Raw genomic sequence first — 23233 nt, forward strand, 5'->3', positions numbered from 1 at the left:
CTTGCAGGCACATACTGTCCATCCACCACACAACCCCTGAAACCGCTACAATGTGAATAAGAAAGTGGATGAATTATAGATGGATAGAGCAGAAATGATGCTCCTCGAAGGACGAGACGTCATTCTTTAGCTCAGCCTATAGTGAGAATTCCCAAGTGTGCGTGTCTGTGAGTGTGTGTGTGTGTGTGTATGTGTGTGTGTGACCTACATCCATAGTAATGACACAGATAATGTCGGGAGTAATGAGAATAGCATTGGGATGTGTGTAATCCAGTCAGAGAGGCTTAGGAATATCCACATGTTCTGTACAAGACATAAACTCACAGAACCTAAATCTGAGTGAAGCGTCAATAACCATAAATGTGTGTGTCATGCGTGTGATTGTGTGTTCATTTGAACGTGTGCATGTGAGTCTCGCAGTGTTCATCTCTTTGAGTCAGCTGACTCTTGCTCCTCGTGAAAGCAACACACTCCGAACCAGCAACAAGGTTACCATGGCATCAGGGCTTGTGTGCTAATCATTAAAAGACTAAGGCATCTGGCTGATGCTCCAAATGGTAAGAGAAATTTGGGCAAAGGTACAATTCCCAGTTTGAAGGAAAATTATACAGAGCGGATAATTGGAGATAAAGGAGAAAGGGGTGGTGGAGAGATGTTGTAGAAAAATAAGTATAGTTGGAAAGGGGTAATACTATCTGGAATCAAGGAGACCCAGGTGCAGACACGTTGAATAAACAATGGTTTAATAGTCCAAGGGGCAGGCGAGAGACAGGTCAAGGCAGGCAGGGGTCAATCATCCAGAGATGTGGCAAGTGTACAGGTCAGGAGGCAGGCTCAGGGTCAGCGGCAGGCAGAGTGATCAGGCAGGCGGGTACAGAGACGGGACAGGCCAGGGTCAAAAACCAGAAGGGCGAGAAAAAGAAAGCCTGGGGGGAAAAAGGAGCTGACAGGACAAACTCTGGTATGCTTGACAAACTAGACAAACTGGCAACAGACAAACAGAGAACACAAGTATAAATACACAGGGGATAATGGGGAAGATGGGCGACACCTGGAGGGGTTGGAGACAATCACAAAGACAGGTGAAACAGATCAGGGTATGAAAAAGGTGAAACATCTGCCAATGTGCCCTTGAGCAAGGCTCCAGGGTCGCTGGATAATGAGCACCCTGGATGTCACCCCACTCTCCGAGGGTTTCTCAGGGAGAGTTGGGATATGCCAAAAACATATTTAGGACAAAGTTAAGCACCCATTCATATCCTCATATCAATCTGACACAGCAACATGGTCAGCCACAGAGCAGCACCCCAGGAGAAGTTTAGCAGAGAGGGGTGGCAAATAAAGATGGTGAGGGGTATACGTAGATAGAGGGGGTAGTAAGTAGAGCTAGGAAGAGGGTTAAATTGAGATAGGAGTTAGTGTGCAATGTGCCCAATCGATCAGTGCTATAGTAACTAGGTGCGAGTGAATGTGTCCAGACACTGCTTTGGTAGATAGGCCAGTAAATCTGTTTCTTAAATCCAGTCAGTTTTTTCCCCATTCTGCCGGTAAGCCTCTCTAAGAATGATTGGCAGATGTGTGTATTAGACCTCACGCTGCAAGAGTGTGATAATCCGCCATGGTGAACAAATCAAACACACAATGTGTGCGTCATACACACACGTGCACACAGACACGTGCACGCACACACTCAACACACTCCTTAGCACACAAATGGCCATCCCAACAAACACTCAACTAAACACACAGACAACCAAACACCCTCTCATCCAATGCTCAGCGACCACATGGCATACTCATGCAGGTCCATGACATAATTTAATAATGCACTTTATAGCAGTTCAAAGGCGTCTTATGTCTCCTCCTTAGTGTATTATGGTAATACATTCTTGTCTTAATGTCACTGACTAGCTAATCCAGTTTCCCTAATTAAAGAACAAACACAGCTTGCGTGGCTCTGAGTAGCTGGTGACATGGTTCATTGCAGCCTGTTCTACACAGCTTTTGATGAGACAGCCAGAGAGCGCCCTATAGTAATGGGATTTAGAGGAGACTAAAAACAGGCAGCCGCAGGAAGATGATAGGAAGTGGGGAGGTAACTTCCTGCTGTTGAGCGGGAAGGTTGAGAAGTGTATTGTGAGTCCTAGTTTGCTGCAGTGAAACACGTGTGTTGTGGTGGGTGTGGATTAGGGTTTAATGGCGAGCGCGGAAAGGGAGTGGGTTTTGGCGGGAAAACCCGGTAAATCTCTGTAACCCGGTTTTCCCGCCCAAACCCATTCACTTTTCCCTTGATAAAAAATTGCAAATTATAATAAATAATTTTTATGATCAGCGTAACATAAATTGGAACTGTTAAATTATTTGCAATGTCTAAATCTGTCTTAATACGGCCTTCTCTGCTCTGGACTGAAGTAAATGGCGCCGGGAAGAAATGGCAGCAGTTTTACGGGCGCCCAACCAATTGTGCTATTATGTGGGGTTTTTCGTGTTATTTGTAACTTATTTTGTACATAATGTTTCTGCAACCATATCTTACAGAAGAAAAGAGCTTCTGGATATCAGGACAGCAGTCACTCACCTCGGATTAGACAAATATTTTTTCTTCAACAAGCAAGAGGCACAAGACATTCTCCAAACATTTTTCAAGAGGAAGCGATGCAGGTACAGAGGACACAGAGCCGGATGCCTGGTCAGGACCCGGAAAAGGCGAGTGGGAAAGCTGCCGTTACCGTCAATATTACTCGCCAACGTGCAATCATTGGACTATAAACTAGACGAGGTACGATCACGAATATCCTACCAACGGGACATCAAAAACTGTAATATCCTATGTTTCACATAATCGTAGCTGAATGAGAACATGGATATTCAGCTAGCGGGATATACGCTGCACCGGCAAGATAGAACAGCACACTCCGGTAAGACGAGGGGGGGGGAGTCTATGCATATTTGAAAACAACAGCTGGTGCACGAAATCTGAGGAAGTCTCTAGATTTTGCTCGCCTGAAGTAGAGTGTATTGTGATAAATTGCAGGCCACACTACTTGCCTAGAGAGTTTTCAGCTATACTTTTCGTGGCTGTTGATTTACCACCACAGACAGATGCTGGCACTAAGCCCGCACTCAGTCAGTTGTATAAGGAAATAAGCAAACAGGAAACCACTCACCCGGAGGCGGCGCTCCTAGTGGCCGGAGACTTTAATGCAGGGAAACTTAAATCAGTTCTACCAAATTTCCATCAACATGTTAAATGTGCAACCAGAGGGAAAAAAAATGTAGTTCACCTGTATGCATGCAAAGCTCTCCCTCGCCCTCCATTTGGTAAATCCGACCACAACTCTATCCTCCTGATTCCTGCTTACAAACAAAAATTATAGCAGGAAGCACCAGTGACTCGGCCTATAAAAAAGTGGTCAGATGAAGCAGATGCTAAACTACAGGACTGTTTTGCTAACACAGACCGGAACATGTTCCGGGATTTTTCCAATGGCATTGAGGAGTACACCACATCAGTCAACATTCGCACTGAGCTAAAGGATAGAGCTGCCGCTTTCAAAGTGCGGGACTCTAACCCGGAAGCTTACAAGAAATCCTGCTATGCCCTGCGACGAACCATCAAACAGGCAAAGCGTCAATACAGGGCTAAGATTGAATCATACTACACCGGCTCCGACACTCTAATTATGTGGCAGGGCTTGCAAACTATTACAGACTACAAAGGGAGGCACAGCCGCGAGCTGCCCAGTGACAAGAGCCTACCAGCTAAATCACTTCTATGCTCGCTTCGAGGCAAGCAACACTGAGGCATGCATGAGAGCAAAGCTGTTCCGGATGACTGTGTGATCACGCTCTCCGTAGCCGACATGTGTAAGACCTTTAAACAGGTCAACATACACAAGGCTGCGGGGCCAGACGGATTTCCAGGACGTGTGCTCCGGGCATGTGCTGACCAACTGGTAGGTGTCTTCACTGACATTTTCAACATGTCCCTGATTGAGTCTGTAATGCCAACATGTTTCAAGCAGACCACCATAGTCCCTGTGCCCAAGAACACAAAGGCAACCTGCCTAAATGACTACAGACCCGTAGCACTCACGTCTGTAGCCATGAAGTGCTTTGAAATGTTGGTAATGGCTCACATCAACACCATTATCCCAGAAACCCTAGACCCACTCCAATTTGCATACCGCACTAACAGATCCACACATGATGCAATCTCTATTGCACTCCACACTGCCCTTTCCCACCTGGACAAAAGGAACACTTAAGTGAGAATGCTATTCATTGACTACAGCTCAGCGTTCAACACCATAGTACCCTCAAAGCTCATCACTAAGCTAAGGATCCTGGGACTAAACACCTCCCTCTGCAACTGGATCCTGGACTTCTTGATGGGCCGACCCCAGGTGGTGAGGGTAGGTAGCAACACATCTGCCACGCTGATCCTCAACACTGGAGCTCCCCAGGGGTGCGTGCTCAGTCCCCTCCTGTATTCCCTGTTCACCCACGACTGCATGGCCAGGCACGACTCCAACACCATCATTAAGTTTGCAGACGACACAACAGTGGTAGGCCTGATCATGACAACGACGAGACAGCCCATAGGGGGGAGGTCAGAGACCTAGCCGGGTGGTGCCAGAATAACAACCTATCCCAAAACGTAACTACGACTAAAGAGATGATTGTGGACTACAGGAAAAAGAGGACCGAGAACGCCACCCTTCTCATCGACGGAGCTGTAGTGGAGCAGATTGAGAGCCCCAAGTTCCTTGGTGTCCACATCAACAACAAACTAGAATGGTCCAAACACACCAAGACAGTCGTGAAGAGGGCACGACAAAGCCTATTCCCCCTCAGGAAACTAAAAAGATTTGGCATTTGTCTTGAGATACTCAAAAGGTTCTACAGCTGCAACATCAAGAGCATCCTGAGTGGTTGCATCACTGCCTGGTACGGCAATTGCTCGGCCTCTGACCGCAAGGCACAACAGGGGGTAGTGCGTACGGCCCAGTACATCACTGGGGCTAAGCTGCCTGCCATCCAGGACCTCTACACCAGGCGGTGTCAGAGGAAGGCCTTAAAAATTGTTAAAGACCCCAGCCACCCCAGTCATAGACTGTTCTCTCTACTACCGCATGGCAAGCGGTACCGGAGTGCCAAGTCTTGGACAAAAAGGCTTCTCAACAGTTTTTACCCCAAGCCATAAGACTTTTGAACAGGTAATCAAATGGCTACCCGGACTATTTGCATTGTGTGCCCCCCCAACCCCTCTTTTTACACTGCTGCTCCTCTTTGTTTATCATATATGCATAGTCACTTTAACTATAAATTCATGTACATACTACCTCAATTGGGCCGACCAACCAGTGCTCCCGCACATTGGCTAACCGGGCTATCTGTATTGTGTCCAACCCACCACCCGCCAACCCCTCTTTTACGCTACTGCCACTCTCTGTTTATCAAATATGCATTGTCACTTTAACCATATCTACATGTACATACTACCTCAATCAACATGACTAACCGGTGTCTGTATGTAGCCTCGCTACTTTTATAGCCTCGCTTCTGTACAGTCGTATCCAAAAGTTTTGAGAATGACACAAATATACATTTTCACAAAGTCTGCTACCTCAGTTTGTATGATGGCAATTTGCATATACTCCAGAATGTTATGAAGAGTGATCAGATGAACTGCAATTAATTGCAAAGTCCCTCTTTGCCATGCAAATGAACTGAATCCCCAAAAAACATTTCCACTGCATTTCAGCCCTGCCACAAAAGGACCAGCTGACATCATGTCAGTGATTCTTTCGTTAACACAGGTGTGAGTGTTGACGAGGACAAGGCTGGAGATCACTCTGTCATGCTGATTGAGTTCGAATAACAGACTGGAAGCTTCAAAATGAGGGTGGTGCTTGGAATCATTGTTCTTCCTCTATCACCCATAGTTACCTGCAAGGAAACACGTGCCGTCATCATTGCTTTGCACAAAAAGGGCTTCACAGGCAAGGATATTGCTGCCAGTAAGATTGCACCTAAATCAACCATTTATCGGATCATCAAGAACTTCAAGGAGAGCCCGTTCAATTGTTGTGAAGAAGGCTTCAGGGCACCCAAGAAAGTCCAGCAAGCGCCAGGACCGTCTCCTAAAGTTGATTCAGCTGCGGGATCGGGGCACCACCAGTACAGAGCTTGCTCAGGAATGGCAGCAGGCAGGTGTGAGTGCATCTGCACGCACAGTGAGGCGAAGACATTTGGAGGATGGCCTGGTGTCAAGAAGGGCAGCAAAGAAGCCTCTTCTCTCCAGGAAAAACATCAGGGACAGACTGATATTCTGCAAAAGGTACAGGGATTGGAATGCTGAGGACTGGGGTAAAGTCATTTTCTCTGATGAATCCCCTTTCCGATTCTTTGGGGAATCCGGAAAAAAGCTTGTCAGGAGAAGACAAGGTGAGCGCTACCATCAGTTCTGTGTCATACCAACAGTAAAGCATCCTGAGACCATTCAAGTGTGGGGTTGCTTCTCAGCCAAGGGAGTGGGCTCACTCACAATTGTGCCTAAGAACACAGCCATGAATAAAGAATAGTACCAACACATCCTCCGAAAGCAACTTCTCCCAACCATCCAGGAACAGTTTGGTGACGGACAATGCCTTTTCCAGCATGATGGAGCACCTTGCCATGAGGCAAAAGTGATAACGACACATTGATATTTTGGGTCCATGGCCAGGAAAATCCCCAAACCTTAATCCCATTGAGAACTTGTGGTCAATCCTCAAGAGGCGGGTGGTCAAACAAAAACCCACAAATTCTGACAAACTCCATTCATTGATTATGCAAGAATGGGCTGCCATCAGTCAGGATGTGGCACAGAATTTAATTGACAGCATGCCAGGGCGGATTGCAGAGGTCTTGAAAAAGAAGGGTCAACATTGACTCTTTGCATCAACTTCATGTAATTGTCAATAAAAGCCTTTGACACTTATGAAATGCTTGTAATTATACTTCAGTATTCCATAGTAACATCTGACAAAAATATCGAAAGACACTGAAGCAGCAAACTTTGTGGAAATGTATATTTGTGAACTGTGCTTTTTGGGAGCTCACTTAAGCAGGAATGTAGCCTATACTAATTATTTTGTTTGTTTGTTTGCTACAGGCAGTGGAGGCTGGTGGGAGGAGCTGTATGAGGACTGGCTCATTGTAATGGATGGAATGGAAAAAATAGAACGGAGTCAAAAATGTGGTTTCCATATCTTTGCTGTGTTTGATACCTTCCATTTATTCCATTCCAGCCATTACAATGAGCCCATCCTCTTATAACTCCTCCCACCAGCCTCCATTGGCTACAGGGTATGCCTGCCAGGTTATTTTGCCTACGTTTGTGTTTAGAATGTTATTCTACATTTGCTTGGCTGAGTCTTGAGAATCAGTCAGCTTACAATTACAGTTAGGCCTACCTACAATTATATTTCCCTATTTTTGACTCTATTCCTCTATTTCTGACCAACTCTGTTTTTCATGTGGAAAAATAATGCGAGAAACAGGTGTCTTTTGATTAACTCGAATTGAACAAGTACGTTTTACGAAAATGTTTGTTCGTTTTTCTGTCTTGAATTAAAGTAATAAAGGAAAAAGAATAATGGCTGGGTCTTAACTTGTTTATTTAATTGTATTATATAGTCCATGTTTGTCGAGCCAGAAGGCTCCCGTTTCATTTAATTTGTGCTGTGACTATTCAACAGTCTGATGGCCTTGAGATAGAAGCTGTGTTTGTCTCTCAGTACAAGCTTTGATGCACCTGTACTGACCTTGCCTTCTGGATGATAGCGGGGTGAACAGGCCCTGACTTGGATGGTTGATGTCATTGATAATCTTTTTGGCCTTCCTGTGACATCGGGTGGTGTAGGTGTCCTGGAGGGCAGGCAGTGTACTCCTGGTGATAGCATTCGGGTAGACCGCACCAGCCTCTGGAGAGCCCCCCAGTGGTATAATCATGTCCGATTTTTTTCACTGGTATTTTATGCCTTTAAATAGCACTTCTGGTTTGAATGGGAATACTGGAAATACCGCTAATTTCTTGCTATTTTCTCGGGAAGGGAAATTGATAGATTCTGTGGAAAATATTGAACCCTGGTGTGTATGTGTCGGAGTCTGTAAATGGCAGAGGTGGAAAAAGTACTCAAATGTCATACTTGAGTAAAAGTAAAGATACCTTAAAAGAAAATGACTCAAGTAAAAGTGAAAGTCACCTAGTAAAATACTACTTGAGTGAAAGTCGAAAAGTATTTGGTTTTAAATATGTCAAAAGTAAATGTAATTGCTAAAATATACTTAAGTATCAAAAGTTAAAGTTAAAGTACAGTATAAATAATTTCAAATTCCTTATATTAAGCAAACCAGACAGCACAATTTTATTATTTTCATTTTTTTTACAGATAGCCAGAGGCAAACTCCAACACAGACATCATTTTCAATCTAAAGATGTGTGTGTTTAGTGTGTCCGCCAAATCAGAGACAGTAGGGATGACCAGGGATGTTCTCTTAATAAGTATATGAATTACATGAACTGCATGAACTGGTCGTCTCCAAAGCCAACACCTACTTAGGCCGCCTTTCCTTCCAGTTCTCAGTTGACAATGACTGTTTCGAATTGCAAAAATCGCTGAAGTTGTAGACATATCTCCCTCACTAACTTTAAACATGAGCTATCTGAGCAGCTTACCGATCGCTGCAGCTGTACACAGCCCATCTGTAAATAGCCCATCCAACTACCTTTCACATCCCCATATTGTTTTTATTAACTTTCTTTTGCTCTTTTGCACACCAGTATTTCTACTTGCACATCATCATCTGCACATCTATCACTCCAGTGTTAATTTGCTAAATTGTAATTACTTCGCTATTATGGCCTATTTATTGCCTTACCTCCTAATTCTATTTGCACACACTGTATATAGATTATTCTATTGTTATTGACTGTACTTTTGTTTATCCCATGTGTAACTCTGTGTTGTTTTTGTCGCACTGCTTTGTTTTATCTTGGCCAGGTCGCAGTTGTGAATGAGAACTTGTTCTCAACTGGCCTACCTGGTTAAATAAAGGTTTATTAAATAAAATGAAATACAATTTTATTGACTAAGTTGTCCTCGATAGGCCTGAGCTCTGACGCCTGTTCATGGTTTCATGATTATCTTAGTGACAGAATTCAGGCAATCTTGATGGATGGTGTTGAGTCTGAATTTCTTGAAGTGTAGAAAGGTGTTCCACAAGGGTCGATTTGGGACCTGTTCTCTTCATTGGTCAATCTATTAAACATTTTAAACTTTTATGTACACCTTAGCCAAATACATTTAAACTCAGTTTTTCAGAAATCCTGACATTTAATCCTAGTAACAATTCCCAGTTTTAGGTCAGTTCGGATCACCACTTTATTTTAAGAATGTGAAATGTCAGAATAATAGTAGAGAGAATGATTTATTTCAGCTTTTATTTATTTCATCACATTCCCAGTGGGTCAGACGTTTACATACACTCAATTAGTATTTGGTAGCCTTGCCTTTAAAATGTGAAACATTTCGGATAGCCTTCCACGAGCTTCCCACAATAAGTTGGGTGAATTTTGGCCCATTCCACCTGAAAGAGCTGGTTTAACTGAGTCAGGTTTGTAGGCCTCCTTGCTCACACACACTTTTTCAGGTCTGCCCACACATTGTCTATGGGATTGAGGTGAGGGCTTTGTGATGGCCACTCCAATGCCTTGACTTTGTTGTCCTTAAGCCATTTTGCCACAACTTTGGAAGTATGCTTGGGGTCATTGTCCATTTGGAAGACCCATTTGCAACCAATCTTTCACTTCCTGACTGATGTCTTGAGATGTTGCTTCAATATATCCACATCATTTTCCTCCCTCATGATGTTATCTATTTTGTGAAGTGCACCAGTCCCTCCTGCAGCAAAGCACCCCCACAACATGATGCTGCCAACCCTGTGCTTCACGGTTGGGATGGTGTTCTTCGGCTTGCAAGCCTCCCCCTTTTTCCTCCAAACATAAAAATGGTCATTACTGCCAAACAATTCTAATTTTGTTTCATCAGACCAGAGGACATTTCTCCAAAAAGTACGATCTTTGTCCCCATGTGCAGTTGCAAACTGTAGTCTGTATTTTTTATGGCGGTTTTGGAGCAGTGGCTTCTTTCTTGCTGAGCGGGCTTTGAGGTTATGTCGATATAGGACTCATCTTACTGTGGATATAGATACTTTTGTAACTGTTTTCTCCAGCATATTCACAAGGTCCTTTGCTGATGTTCTGGGATTGATTTGCACTTTTCGCGCCAAAGTACGTTCATCTCTAGGAGACAGAACGTGTCTCATTCCTGAGCGGTATGACGGCTCCATGGTCCCATGGTGTTTATACTTGCGTAGTATTATTTGTACAGATGAACGTGGTACCTTCAGGCGTTTGGAAATTGCTCCCAAGGATGAACCAGACTTGTGGATGTCTAAAATTGTTTTTCTGAGGTCCTGGTGGATTTCTTTTGATTTTCACATGATATCAAGCAAAGAGGCACTGAGTTTGAAGGTAGGCCTTAAAATACGTCCACAGGTACACCTCCAATTGACTCAAATGATGTCAATTAGCCTATCAGAAGCTTCTAAAGCCATGACATCATTTCTGGAATTTTCCAAGCTGTTCAAAGGCACAGTCAACTCAGTGTGTGTGAGCTTCTGACCAACTGGAATTGTGAGACAGTGAAAGTGAAATTATCTGTCTGTAAAGAATTGTTGGAAAAATTACTTGTGTCCTAACCGACTTGCCAAAAACATTGTTTGTTAACAAGAAATTTGTGTAGTGGTTGAAAAACAAGTTTTAATGACTCCAACCAAAGTGTATGTAAACTTCTGAATTCAACTGTTTATGCAGATAATAATATTATGCATTGGTGTAAAGTACTTAAAGTAAAAACACTTTAACCTCTACAGAGTACCTAACCCGGATCCGGGAGCACCCCCCACCCCCCCCACACTGATTAGCATCGCTAGCATAGCGTCACAATTAAATAGTAGCATCTAAATATCATTAAATCACAAGTCCAAGACACCCAATGAAAGACACAGATCTTGTGAATAAAACCACCATTTCAGATTTTTTAAATGTTTTACAGGGAAGACACAATATGTAAATCTATTAGCTAAACACGTTAGCAAAAGACACCATTTTCTTACTCCAACAGTTTCTTACTCCATCAGGTGCTATCACCAATTCGGCTAAACTAAGATATTGATAGCCACTAACCAACAAACAAATTCATAAGATGACAGTCTGATAACATATTTATGGTATAGCATAGTTTTTTTTTTTTAAATGTGCATTTTTCAGGTATAAATCACAGTTCTACATTGCAGCTGCAATCTGATATAGTGCTGATGCAGCTAGAACAATTACAGAGACCAACGTTATATAACTAATTACTTGTCTTAAAACATTTCAGAAAAAATACACAGCGTACAGATATTGAAAGCCCAACATCTGGTGAATCCAAACAATATTTCAGATTTATTAAATGTTTTATAGCGAAAACAAAATGTAGCGCTAAATTAGCATAACCACGCCAGCCAGAACCAGCTGGGCGCGCCCGACCAGTTCACATGCACGACAGATATATGAAATAACATCGTAAATTGGGTCTTACTATTGCTGATCTTTCATCAGAATGTTGATCAAGGTGTCCTTAGTCCTGATGAGTCGTTCAATCCATTCACAATGGCAACGTTCCCTCTTCATTTAGCCTGGGTACTGGTCGACTGGCACGGTCCCTGTCCAAAGTTAAAAAACTCACAGAACGGAACACGGCAAAACTCCCGAAAAAATTCAAATAATCTGATTAAACTATATTGAAAAAACATACATTACGATGATATGGTCACATGTATCAAACAAACTTCGAGACGGAGATAGTTTTCATCCGTAACGTCAGCATAACAAAAGACAATTGCACCTCTAAAACGCGCGTTTCAGAAAACCGGAAGTTGTCGGTCACGCTAAAGAAATAGGTCTTATTTCACGTCAGTACAAGATAAACAAAAAATTTCTCCTCTGACGTCTTCCTGACACCCAGAGGAAGACGAATGAAGTGTGTTTCGGGTCATAGGTGGCGTGACCATATATAGGCAGAGCGTTGAAGCGAGCATACACATCTTGCAATCTTCTTCTGGCTCAGGGAAAGTGCTGTCAAATGACCTGTGTTTCACTCAGAGACAAAATTGAAACGGATTTAGAAACCATAGCTTGTTTTCTATCCAATGGTATATGGTTATATGCATATAGTAACAGCAATAATTGAATAAGAGGCAGTTTAATCTGTAGAGGCAATTATGCTAATGCGAAAACAGCACCCCCTGTATTCTCAAGAAGTTTTAAAGGACTACTGAAGTAGTTTTTTTTGCTATCTGTACTTTACTATTTATATTCTTGGCAAATTTTACTTTTACTTTACTACATTCCTATAGAAGATAATGTACTTTTAAGTCCATACATTTTCCCTGACACTCAAAAGTACTCGTTACATTTTGAATGCTTAGCAGGACAGGACAAGGGTCCAATTCACACACTTATCCAAAGAACATCTCTACTGTCTCTGATCTAGCGAACTCACTAAACACAAATGCTTCATTCGTAAATTATGTTCAAGTGTTGGAGTGTGCCCCTGGCTAAATGAAGAAAATGTTGCTGTCTGGGTTGCTTGATATCAGGAATTTGAAGTGATTTATACTTTTACTTTTGATACTTAAGTATATTTTAGCAATTACTGGGTGACTTTCACTTTTACTTGGGTCATTTTCTATTACGGTATCTTTACTTTTACTCAAGTATGAAAATTGGGTACTTCTTCCACCACTGCTATTATGTATGCCATTTCCCCCGACTGTTGATCTGGCTGTGTCGAAACTACAGTCAGATTTTATAGCAATGCAGGAATCCCTTTTGATTTCAAACGTGTGCTTAATATGGACAAAACGGAATTCATCTTGTTTTCAAACTCACTTTTGAATGTTTGAGAGGAATTACATCAATTGGTTTTCCAATTGAACATATACATACTTAGGCATTTGGATTGATATGGATTTGATGTATATATAGCTGAGCTGGTTAAGAAGCTGAGATTTAAACGTGGCATTTTGTATAGAAACAGATCGTGCCTTTCTCTAAGCAGTAGGGAGCAGATTATTGCCTTTTTTGTTTACATGGCACTACTTCACAAACTTCCGGCTTATCTAACTTTGCCATTGAAGTATAGATTCATGAGTTGCCTAACCCGTTAACAGGATTGGTTAACGCTTGAGGTTCCTAGGGTCTCTACTGAGCTAAGTAAATCTGCTTTTAGTTTAAATGGAGCATATTGCTTGAAGAAAACTCTAAATCTATTTTATCTTGATGTTCTGGTCCCGTTCGGTTCATTTAATGTATTGATTGGGGACTTATTTGTGGAGGAATGTAACTATTTTTCTGGTTGATTTGCATTTTAATGTGTATACTGTGTATATATACAGTATCAGGGTTTATTTATTTTTACTATTTTCTACATTGTAGAATAGTGAAGACATCAAAACTTTGAAATAACACATATGGAATCATGCCTTAACCAAAAAAGTGAGGTAGGCCCCTGGTATGCATTTCAATTAACAGGTGTGCCTTATTAATTTGTGGAATCTCTTTCCTTCTTAATGCGTTTGAGCCCATCAGTTGTGTTGTAACAAGGTAGGGGTAGTATACAGAAAATAGCCCTATTTGGTAAAAGACCAAGTCCATATTATGGCAAGAACAGCTCAAATAACCAAGGAGAAGCGAAACTACATCATTACTTTAAGATGTGAAGTTTCTTCAAGTGTATTTGCAAAAACCATCAAGCGCTATGGCAAAACTGGCTCTCATAAGGACCGCCACAGGAAAGGAAGACCCAGAGTTACCTCTGCTGCAGAGGATAAGTTCATTAGAGTTAACTGCACCTCAGATTGCAGCCCAAATAAATGCTTCACAGAGTTCAAGTAACAGACACATCTCAACATCAACTGTTCAGAGGAGACTGCGTGAATCATGCCTTCATGGTCGAATTGCTGCAAAAAAATAACTGCTAAAGGACACCAATAAGAAGAGACTCGCTTAGGCCAAGAAACACAAGCAATGGACATTAGACCGGTGGAAATCTGTCCTTTGGTCTGATGAGTCCGAATTTGAGATTTTTGGTTCCAACCGCCGTGTCTTTGTGAGATGCATAGTAGATGAACGGATGATCTCCGCATGTGTGGTTCCCACCGTGAAGCATGGAGGAGGAGGATAAAAACACACATCCAGGCTGTGTAAGGGCTATTTGACCAAGGAGAGTGATGGAGTGCTGCATCAGACGACCTGGCCTCCACAACCACCTGACTTCAACCCAATTGAGATGGTTTGGGATGAGTTGGACCGCAGAGTGAAGGAAAAGCAAACAACAAGTGCTCAGCATATGTGGGAACTCCTTAAAGACTGTTGGAAAAGCATTCCTGTCACGATCGTCGTAATGATGAGACCAAGACGCAGCGTGGTATGTGTACATTCTCTTTTACTGAATGAAACACTTAACAAAAACAACAAAACGTGAAGCTAGTGCAGACAGGCAACTATACATAGACAAGATCACACAACACAAACGAGGTAAATTGGTACCTAAATATGCTCCTCAATCAGAGACAACGATAAACAGCTGTCTCTGATTGGGAACCATATCAGGCCAACATAGACATACAAAACCCTAGACATACAAAAACCCTAGACATACAAAACTAGCATACCCACCCCAGTCACACCCTGACCTAACCAAAATATATAGAAACACAGAGATATCTAAGGTCAGGGCGTGACAGTACCCCCCCCCCCCCCCACCCCCCCCCCAAAGGTGCGGACTTCCGGCTGCAGACCTGAACCTATAGGGGAGGGTCCGGGTGGGCATCTACCCTTGGTGGCGGCTCTGGTTCTGGACGCAGCTCTGTAAATTCCGAACCGTGGGTCGTCTCTGGAGGCCCCGGACCGTGGATCGTCGCCGGAAGCTCCGGAACGTGGGTCGTCTCTGGAGGCCCCGGACCATGGATCGTCGCCGGAGGAACCGGACCCTAGATCGTCGCAGGAGGCTCTGGACTGAGAACCCCTGCTGAAGGCTCTGGACCGCCGACCGTCGCTGGAGGCTTCGTCGCTGGAGGCACCGGACCGCCGACCGTTGCTGGAGGCTTCGTCGCTGGAGGCACCGGACCGTGGATCTTCGCCGGAGGCTCTGAACCACCACTGGAGGCTCCGGACTGCAGCTCGTCGCCGGAGGCTCCGGACTGGGGACCGTAGCCGGAGGCTCTGGACTGGGGACCGTTGCCGGAGGCTCCGGACTGGGGACCGTCGCCGGAGGCTCCGGACTGGGGACCGTCACTGGTGACCTGATGCGTGGGACTGGTACAGGTGGCACCGGGCTGATGACACGCACCTCAGGGCGAGTACAGAGAGGAGGCACAGGACGTACTGGACTGTGGAGGCGCACTGGAGACCTGATGCGTGGGACTGGTACAGGTGGCACCGGGCTGATGACACGCACCTCAGGGCGAGTGCGGAGAGGAGGCACAGGACGTACTGGACTGTGGATTCGCACTGGAGACCTGATGCGTGGGACCGGTACAGGTGACACCGGGCTGATGACATGCACCTCAGCACGCCCGCTCTGCAGCGCTCTCAATGCCAGCACCTCTCTCCGGAATCTTGCGTCGAACTCCTCACTCGACTCCCTGACTGGCTCCATGTGCCCCTCGTGCTTGCTCCGTTGAGCTATCTCCTCGTATAGTCGCCGTTCCGCTTCCGCTGCCGCTATCTCCTCCTTAGTTCGGCGATACTCCCCGGCCTGTGTCCAGGGTCCTTTTCCATACAGGATCTCCTCCCAAGTCCACTCCTCCTGTACACGCTGCTTGGTCCATTGTTGGTGGGATCTTCTGTCACGATCGTCGTAATGATGAGACCAAGGCGCAGCGTGGTATGCGTACATTCTCTTTTACTGAATGAAACACTTAACAAAAACAACAAAACCAACGAACGAAACGTGAAGCTATACGACTAGCGCAGACAGTCAACTATACATAGACAAGATCCCACAACACAAACGAGGAAAATGGCTACCTAAATATGCTCTCCAATCAGAGACAACGATAAACATCTGTCTCTGATTGGGAACCATATCAGGCCAACATAGACATACAAAACCCCTAGACATACAACACCCCTAGACATACAAAACCCTAGACATACAAAAACCCTAGACATACAAAACTAGCATATCCACCCTAGTCACACCGTGACAATTCCTCATGAAGCTTGTTGAGAGAATGCCAAGAGTGTGCAAAGCTGTGGCTATTTTCAATGCAAAGGGTGCCTACTTTGGAGAATCAAAAATATATTTTGATTTGTTTAACACTTTCTTGGTTACTACATGATTCCATGTGTTATTTCATAGTTTTGATGTCTTTACTATTATTCTACAATGTAGAAAATAGTCTGAATAAAGAAAAACCCTGGAATGAGTAGGTGTGTCCAAACTTTTGACCTGTACTGTATATTTTAATATTGTTTTTGTATTTCAAAAGCATTGTAATGTGGTTAACCTTAAAAAATCTAAATGAAAATTCAATCAGAGAGCGCCTTTAGATCATGGGAAAAGGCCGCACCTGACCATTGCACTTGAATCATTCCCATGGTGAATGGCTAGGCCTGCTACGCTATGAAACCACACACTTTTTGCAGAGACTTTGCCATTACAATTGATATGGTGAAACAATCTGTGGGGGAGGCAGAGACACAGAAGCTCACATTAATACCTTTGTCAGATAACACTGCTAAACGAATCATTTATGCTATTGCTAGCAATCAAGAGGCTGAACGACTCAAAAACTCCCTATCTTATGCTCTCCAAATGGACGTTAGGGCCGAGATGCCCACATGCATTGACTTTTGTTCGCTATGCATGTCGGGGGATGCTATTCACGAGGACATATTGTTCTGTCTCACGGTTCACGAGCATGCAATGTAATAGGGGATGTTCATAGCATGGCTATGTTGACCGAAAACAGATTCCATATGGGATCGAATGGTGGGCTTTTGCACAGATGGGTCTCCATCTATGGCGGGATGGCGCGCAGGCCTCTGCACTCTTGTTATGAATGTGTCTCCCTCTGTCATATGGACGCGTTGATACACCAAGAGCAACTGGTGGCAAAAGAGCTGAGCCAGAACTCAGAGATATGATGCAGCAGGTAACTTTGATTGTAAACTATATCAAACCACATCCACTGCGCGCACGCCTGTTTGCAAAACTATGTGGAGATATGGGATCAGAGCATGATCATTTTCTATTTCACACTGAGGCTTGGTGGTTATCGAGGAGTGTTGGAATGATTTTTTGCATTGTGAGAGGAATTGTTGTCATTCACAATGGATGTAAAAAAAACAGACTTGGTTGACTCTGTGAAAAGGAAGAAAATAACAGCATCAGTAAGTGTCCCACATGAGTGATGACTGCTCAGGTCCAACACTTGGAAGAGCACTTTGGGACCTACTTCCCAATTTATTTGACTATAATCCTGGCTCAGTTGACCTGCCAGTTGGTAAAATTGAACCGCTGATTGAGCTGTCACGTGACCGAATGCTGCCGACAACGCATTCATGTGACACTATGGAGGAGTTTTGGCTGCTGACTCAAAGGGAATACCCTGCCGTCTCCCTCTGAGCATTCAAAACAACTGGGAACTTGGAATAGCGAACTCAGAAATCTCAGACTACGGAGAGTTCGAGACAACTCGGAACTCTGAAAGAAACGAGCTCCGACTGGGAACAATCATTTTGAACAGTCATCCAACTCAGAATTCAAACTCGGGAATCTAGCTTGTTACATTTTCAGATACTACACATTTCTAATTTTGACAAAGTCTTTATGTCTGTATGATCTTATTATTCGAATCTCAGAGCCATTTGCTTTGCTAGTTATAGCCTAATGTTAGCTAGCTAACATTGAACCTGGTTGGTTAGCTATCTGCAGATTCATGCAGAGTAATAACGTCATGAGTTGGGATTATGGTTAATTGTTTACTTAGCTAGCTAGTTACATGTTTTAACAAAAGACTCTCGTCTGAGTGCCACTTCATATAATGTTTACATACCCTACATTACTCATCTCATATGTATATACTGTACTCTATACCTGCCACTGCATCTTTCCTATGCCGTTCTATACCATCACTCATTCATATATTTTTTTAATGTACATATTCTTATTCATTCCTTTACACTTGTGTGTATAAGGTAATTGTTGTGAAATTGTTAGGTTAGATTACTCGTTGGATATTACTGCATTGTCGGAACTAGAAGCACAAGCATTTTGCTACACCCACATTAACATCTGCTCACCATGTGTATGTGACAAATAAAATATGATTTGATTTGATTTGAGTGTGCCAGAGCGCAGAATAACTGATGAATGTACGAACGCTCAACACCAGTTGAATATGGCCGGTGTCAGTAATCATCGGCCAAAAAGCATCATTAAATTGTCAGCAGCACAGTTACAGTCACCAACGCTCTAGATAACATGAAAACAGCCTAACCAGCTCTGCAAGGGTGGAGTAAAATGGTCAGAGTGAGGTGTTCTCTCATTTGTGTCTGTTAGTAGCTTGCAAGCTAGCCAACATTCGACAGTTAGCTTGGGTGCTTGACTGCCGTTGTAAGGTCAGAACGCTCGTGTCAACCCTACTCCTCGGCTACAACATCCAGTGTGCGCTCTGAATGCACCGAGAGCGAAACACTCTGAATTTACAAACAGACAATCTGACAAAGCTTTGAATTTACGAACGCCCTGAGCGCACTCTGAGCGCACTCTTGCACTCCAGATTTGAATATACAAACACACCCTAGATCTACAACTTTCGGACCTAAAGATCAGTGACATCATGATTTGACCTCGTATTTTTCCGTGTTCCCAGTTGTCTTGAAAGTGCTATAAAACTCATGGTAGGGTACCCTTCTTCAGCTCATATCTGCGTGAAGCCGGACACAGTGCTCTTGTCTGCATTAAAACCAAAAATTGATCCAGGTTGGATGTGACAGCAGAGGCGCACTGTTGACCACAACCCCTGACTTTGAAAAGCTCCATGTATCAAGCACACCCATCTCATTCATGTCGGTGAGACATCATGTCAGACTAATTTAAAATTGACTGCCATAGCCCCCAAATAAAAAAGTAAACATTGGCTGTTAATTATTTTTTTTCACATGGTTGGGGTCGAGAGAATTTTCAGATATCAAAATGGGGTCATGGGCCAAAAAAGTTAGTCAACCCCTGTCCTAAGCCTTGTACTTTGCAGGGTGAATGTGTTGAGCAATTAACAGTATATTAATTGATAAACAGTCAATTAACAGATAAGTTGTGTTTATGGTTGTTCCATATGATTTTAATTACTTTCTGACTGCACCCCTTAGTATTTTAACGAAATATTCCATACATGTTTTCCCATGGTAGAAGTGGTCAGAAAGGGACATTTTGGACTTGAATGCCAAAATATTCAGGAGATAGAGGTGCTCAAAGTTGACCCATTTTGCATACCCGAGACATCCTTGACTTCATCGCTGAAAAGATAAGCGGTTGAGCTTGATATAATTTGAAAGCTTACCAACAGGGTTGTCAAACTATTCTATTATTTTAGTTAAACAACTATGTCATTTTTTAAAGCTTGTTGTAGCTTAGACTCTATTTGACATAATCTGAAGTGTTTGTGCTGTGCCAGTCATGGTTGAGAAACAGTATCCTCTTGAATACGTGGTGGGTGTCATTTCAATCATAGCACATAATTCTATTCTGTTTTATCATTCATGTAACTTTCTGTCCACTTCCACCATGGGCAAATATGTATGGAAGGTTTTGTTCAAATCAAAAGGAGTGCAGTCAGAAAATGATTGAAATCACATGGAATGATATTTTAACGAAGTAACAACATTTGTCAATGAAGCATGTCATTTCGCCTTAAAATCCCACTGAGAGAGAGAGAGAGAGAGAGAAAGAAAGAGAGAGAGAAAGAAAGAGAGAGAGAGAGAGAGAGAGATGACTGGCGGTGCGGCAGTGAGTGTGCTTTCGCGCCTCTGCCAGGCCGGTTCCTGTGCGCTGCGCTCGAGCGTCAGATTTCCCCGGTGCTAAACTCCATCAGTCGCGGTCCATGGTACCTGGCGCCACATTCTTCAGTGACTACCGTGGAATTCTGAGATTTTATTTCTTAATTTTTTTCCTGTGCTGTTTTAAAAAGTGCACTGATTATGTAGGTATTCCGAATATTGAAGTAACATAAAAAGGGGTGAAAATGAAGTCTTTTCTCAATGCCTTAAAAAAGGAAGGTAGGTCTATCACCTTTACCAGTCTGGGTGTAAGTTTTATTTGCTTTTTTCTCATAATTAGATGGGATTCTCTTCCTTCGCTACTGCGCGTTCACTTTCAACTTTCTCAGGCGATATTTTTTTTATCCCTGCGTGGCACACTTTCAATAATTTCATCTGCTCCAGTAAGTTATTCTCCATTTCGGGCTTTTTTGAATGTGATGAATATAGCTAGGTCATTGCGTTGTGGATTCATTGTCGTCCTGATTTAAACTAGCAACACCTATACAATGATGTGGTTTTTACATGTGTCGTTATTTTTAGGCTAGAGGTTATTTAACATGTAGGATAGATTAGAGGTTTTGTCATAGATTTAACGTTGGCACGCATTTGAGTGGTTTCCAAATAAATGTGTTATGATTCAGTCTTCTACAAAAGGTATTTATAGTCTCCTTCACCAATCAACTACTGTATGTAGATTATAGCCAGCGAGAGGACACATAGTGTATCTATCGTTCTCCTGGTCCACGGGGGAGAAAACACACCCACCAAAATGAGTGGATGATGCACGTCACCAAAACGGCTCTGCCGGGTGCATTATGGATCCATCTGCCTGTGTGTGAAAACAGTTGGTTCCTTAACCCTTTACTTCCACCTGACATGCTATTTATCAATGAGATATACTCAAACTGTCAAACTGGATCTATGAGTAGTGCATTTTTTGGTTTTCTTTCAAAGCTTGGTATAGTTTCATTGGTTTCACTACATTATGTCAAATCCCTTTTTTTGCAAGACACTGACCAGAGCTGATCACTCATTGGCCTTTGACCTTAGTTCTCTTAGTATTAGAGAGCACAGTAAATGATATAGATCACACTGATTGCTTTCCTCTCTTATATAAGACAGCTCTGGATGTTTGTCATGTTCTTTTTCCTTGGTTCTCTATTCATACAGAGGGAATGTGTGCTTATTACATTCCACAATTGAGCGCACAATTAAGGGCTGAGTGTGTGTGTGTGTGTGCATGTGTGCACGCACATGACTGCATACTTGCATGTATGTCTGACTGTCAGTTCTGGGTCAAACTATGGCAAATACTTGCAAGTACTTTATTTAGTTTGCCCAGTACAATAGAACCAGTCAAAGGAGTCGATAAGTTTGAACTCCATGCTGCCTGGCGAGTAGGAGCGTTGGGCCAGTAACCGAAAGGTTGCTGGATTGAATCCCCGAGCTGACAAGGTAAAAAATCTGTCATTCTGCCCCTGAGCAAGGCAGTTAACCCACTGTTCCCCGGGCGCTGATAACGTGGATGTCGATTAAGGCAACCCCCCGCACCTGTCTGATTCAGAGAGGTTAAATGAGGAAGACACATTTCAGTTGAATGCATTCAGTTGTACAACTGACTAGGTATCTCCCTGACGAAGGCCATGCAGCCGAAACGCGTCGGCTTTTTAATAAAACCTTGTTGCTATTGAACACGCCATTCTAATAAAGGCATTTAAATTAATTATATGTAGAGTGCCTTGGTCCCCCTTTCTTTTTGATGACTAGTATCCCCCTTTTCTTTTCTTCCCTTACACCCAGTGCACCTCAGTTGTGCTAGGCATTGGCCTTTTAGTTGTTCCAAAGGTCACAATCAAAACATTTGGTGAGGATACCTTCAGCCACCATGGTTCTGGCCTTTGGAACAGCCTGCCGAAGGATCTGATGGCCTCAGAAACTGTATATATATTTTTTAAAGATCTTAAGACACATTTGTAGCCTTGCTTATGAAGGTGCTTTTAGTCATATCTGTTTTATCTAATTTATTCAATTTTATATATCCTATTTATTTGTATTTATTGTAATGCATTAGTCTCTCATATCCACTGTTATTTTATTATTGTTTTTACTATTTGAATATCTCTTTTAGAAAATGTAGTGTTTTATTTGTGTCACGCCTGCTCCCGCTCTCCCTCCCTGGTGCTCAAAGGCACCAGGCTCCCCAGCAGTACACACTCCTGCCACCATCAGTACGCACACCTGCCTTCCCCCGTCACGCGCATCAGCCTATTATTGGATTCACTTGGACTCAATCACCTGTTTATTACCTCCCCAATATTTGTCAGTTCCCCATCTCTGTTCCCTGCTGCTGCGTTAATTGTCGTTTGTCGTTGTATACCCGTGTGCTGACGCTGTTCCTGTCTTGTTCCCTTTCTGTTCCGTATTAAATGTTGACTGCCTGTACCTGCTTCTCATCTCCGGCGCCAGTCCTTACAGAATGCAGAAGCCATCATACGAAGCATGCTGACATTCCAGTTGGTGGTGACGTCGGGTCCAGGGCCAACACCGATGGAACCGGGGGTGCCTATGCCAGCTCGTCGGGCTGTCACTACCTAGCTGGCTCGAGAGGTTACTTGCCCCGGTTGGCTCGAAAGTTGCCCATCCCACGTCAGGTCTCAGCCGGATCGTCAGGTTTTTACGCCCAGCCGGCTCACCAGGTTGCTACGCCTCCTCCGGATCATAGGGCTCCCACGCCTCAGCGGGATTGTCAGGCTGTCACACCTCTGCCTGGTTGTCAGGCTCCCACGCCTCAGCCGGTTTGCCAGGCTCCCACGCCCCTGCCAGTTCGTCGGGATTCTACGCCCAGCCAGTTTGTCCAGCGCCCGTGCCTCGGTCAGCCCGTCAGGCTCGCCCAGGTGGGATGCCGGGTGGCGCCCCTAGAGAGGGGGGCGTTCTATCACGCCTGCTCCCGCTCTCGCGCCAGGCTCTCCAGCATTACGCACTCCTGCCACCATCAGTACGCACCCCTGCCTTTCCCCATCACGCGCATCA

At 43.7% G+C, this 23233-nt stretch overlaps 1 protein-coding gene across 6 annotated transcripts in view; it reads left to right on the forward strand.

Moving 5' to 3' along the window:
* LOC129834283 (SH3 and multiple ankyrin repeat domains protein 2-like) overlaps positions 1 to 23233 on the forward strand; it is a 248321-nt gene that overhangs the window by 128606 nt on the left and 96482 nt on the right. Inside the window, exon 1 of one of the 6 annotated variants that reach the window (XM_055899140.1) lies at positions 20201 to 20440. The exons of the other annotated variants lie outside the window; for them this stretch is intronic. Within the exon in view, the coding sequence (XP_055755115.1) occupies positions 20407 to 20440 (34 nt within the window). The 5' untranslated portion in view covers positions 20201 to 20406. Of the gene's footprint in view, positions 1 to 20200; positions 20441 to 23233 lie in introns of those variants that run through there. 6 annotated transcript variants of the gene reach the window in all.

The sequence above is a fragment of the Salvelinus fontinalis genome, chromosome 35, assembly GCF_029448725.1.
Source record: "Salvelinus fontinalis isolate EN_2023a chromosome 35, ASM2944872v1, whole genome shotgun sequence".
Classification (NCBI taxonomy): domain Eukaryota; kingdom Metazoa; phylum Chordata; class Actinopteri; order Salmoniformes; family Salmonidae; genus Salvelinus; species Salvelinus fontinalis.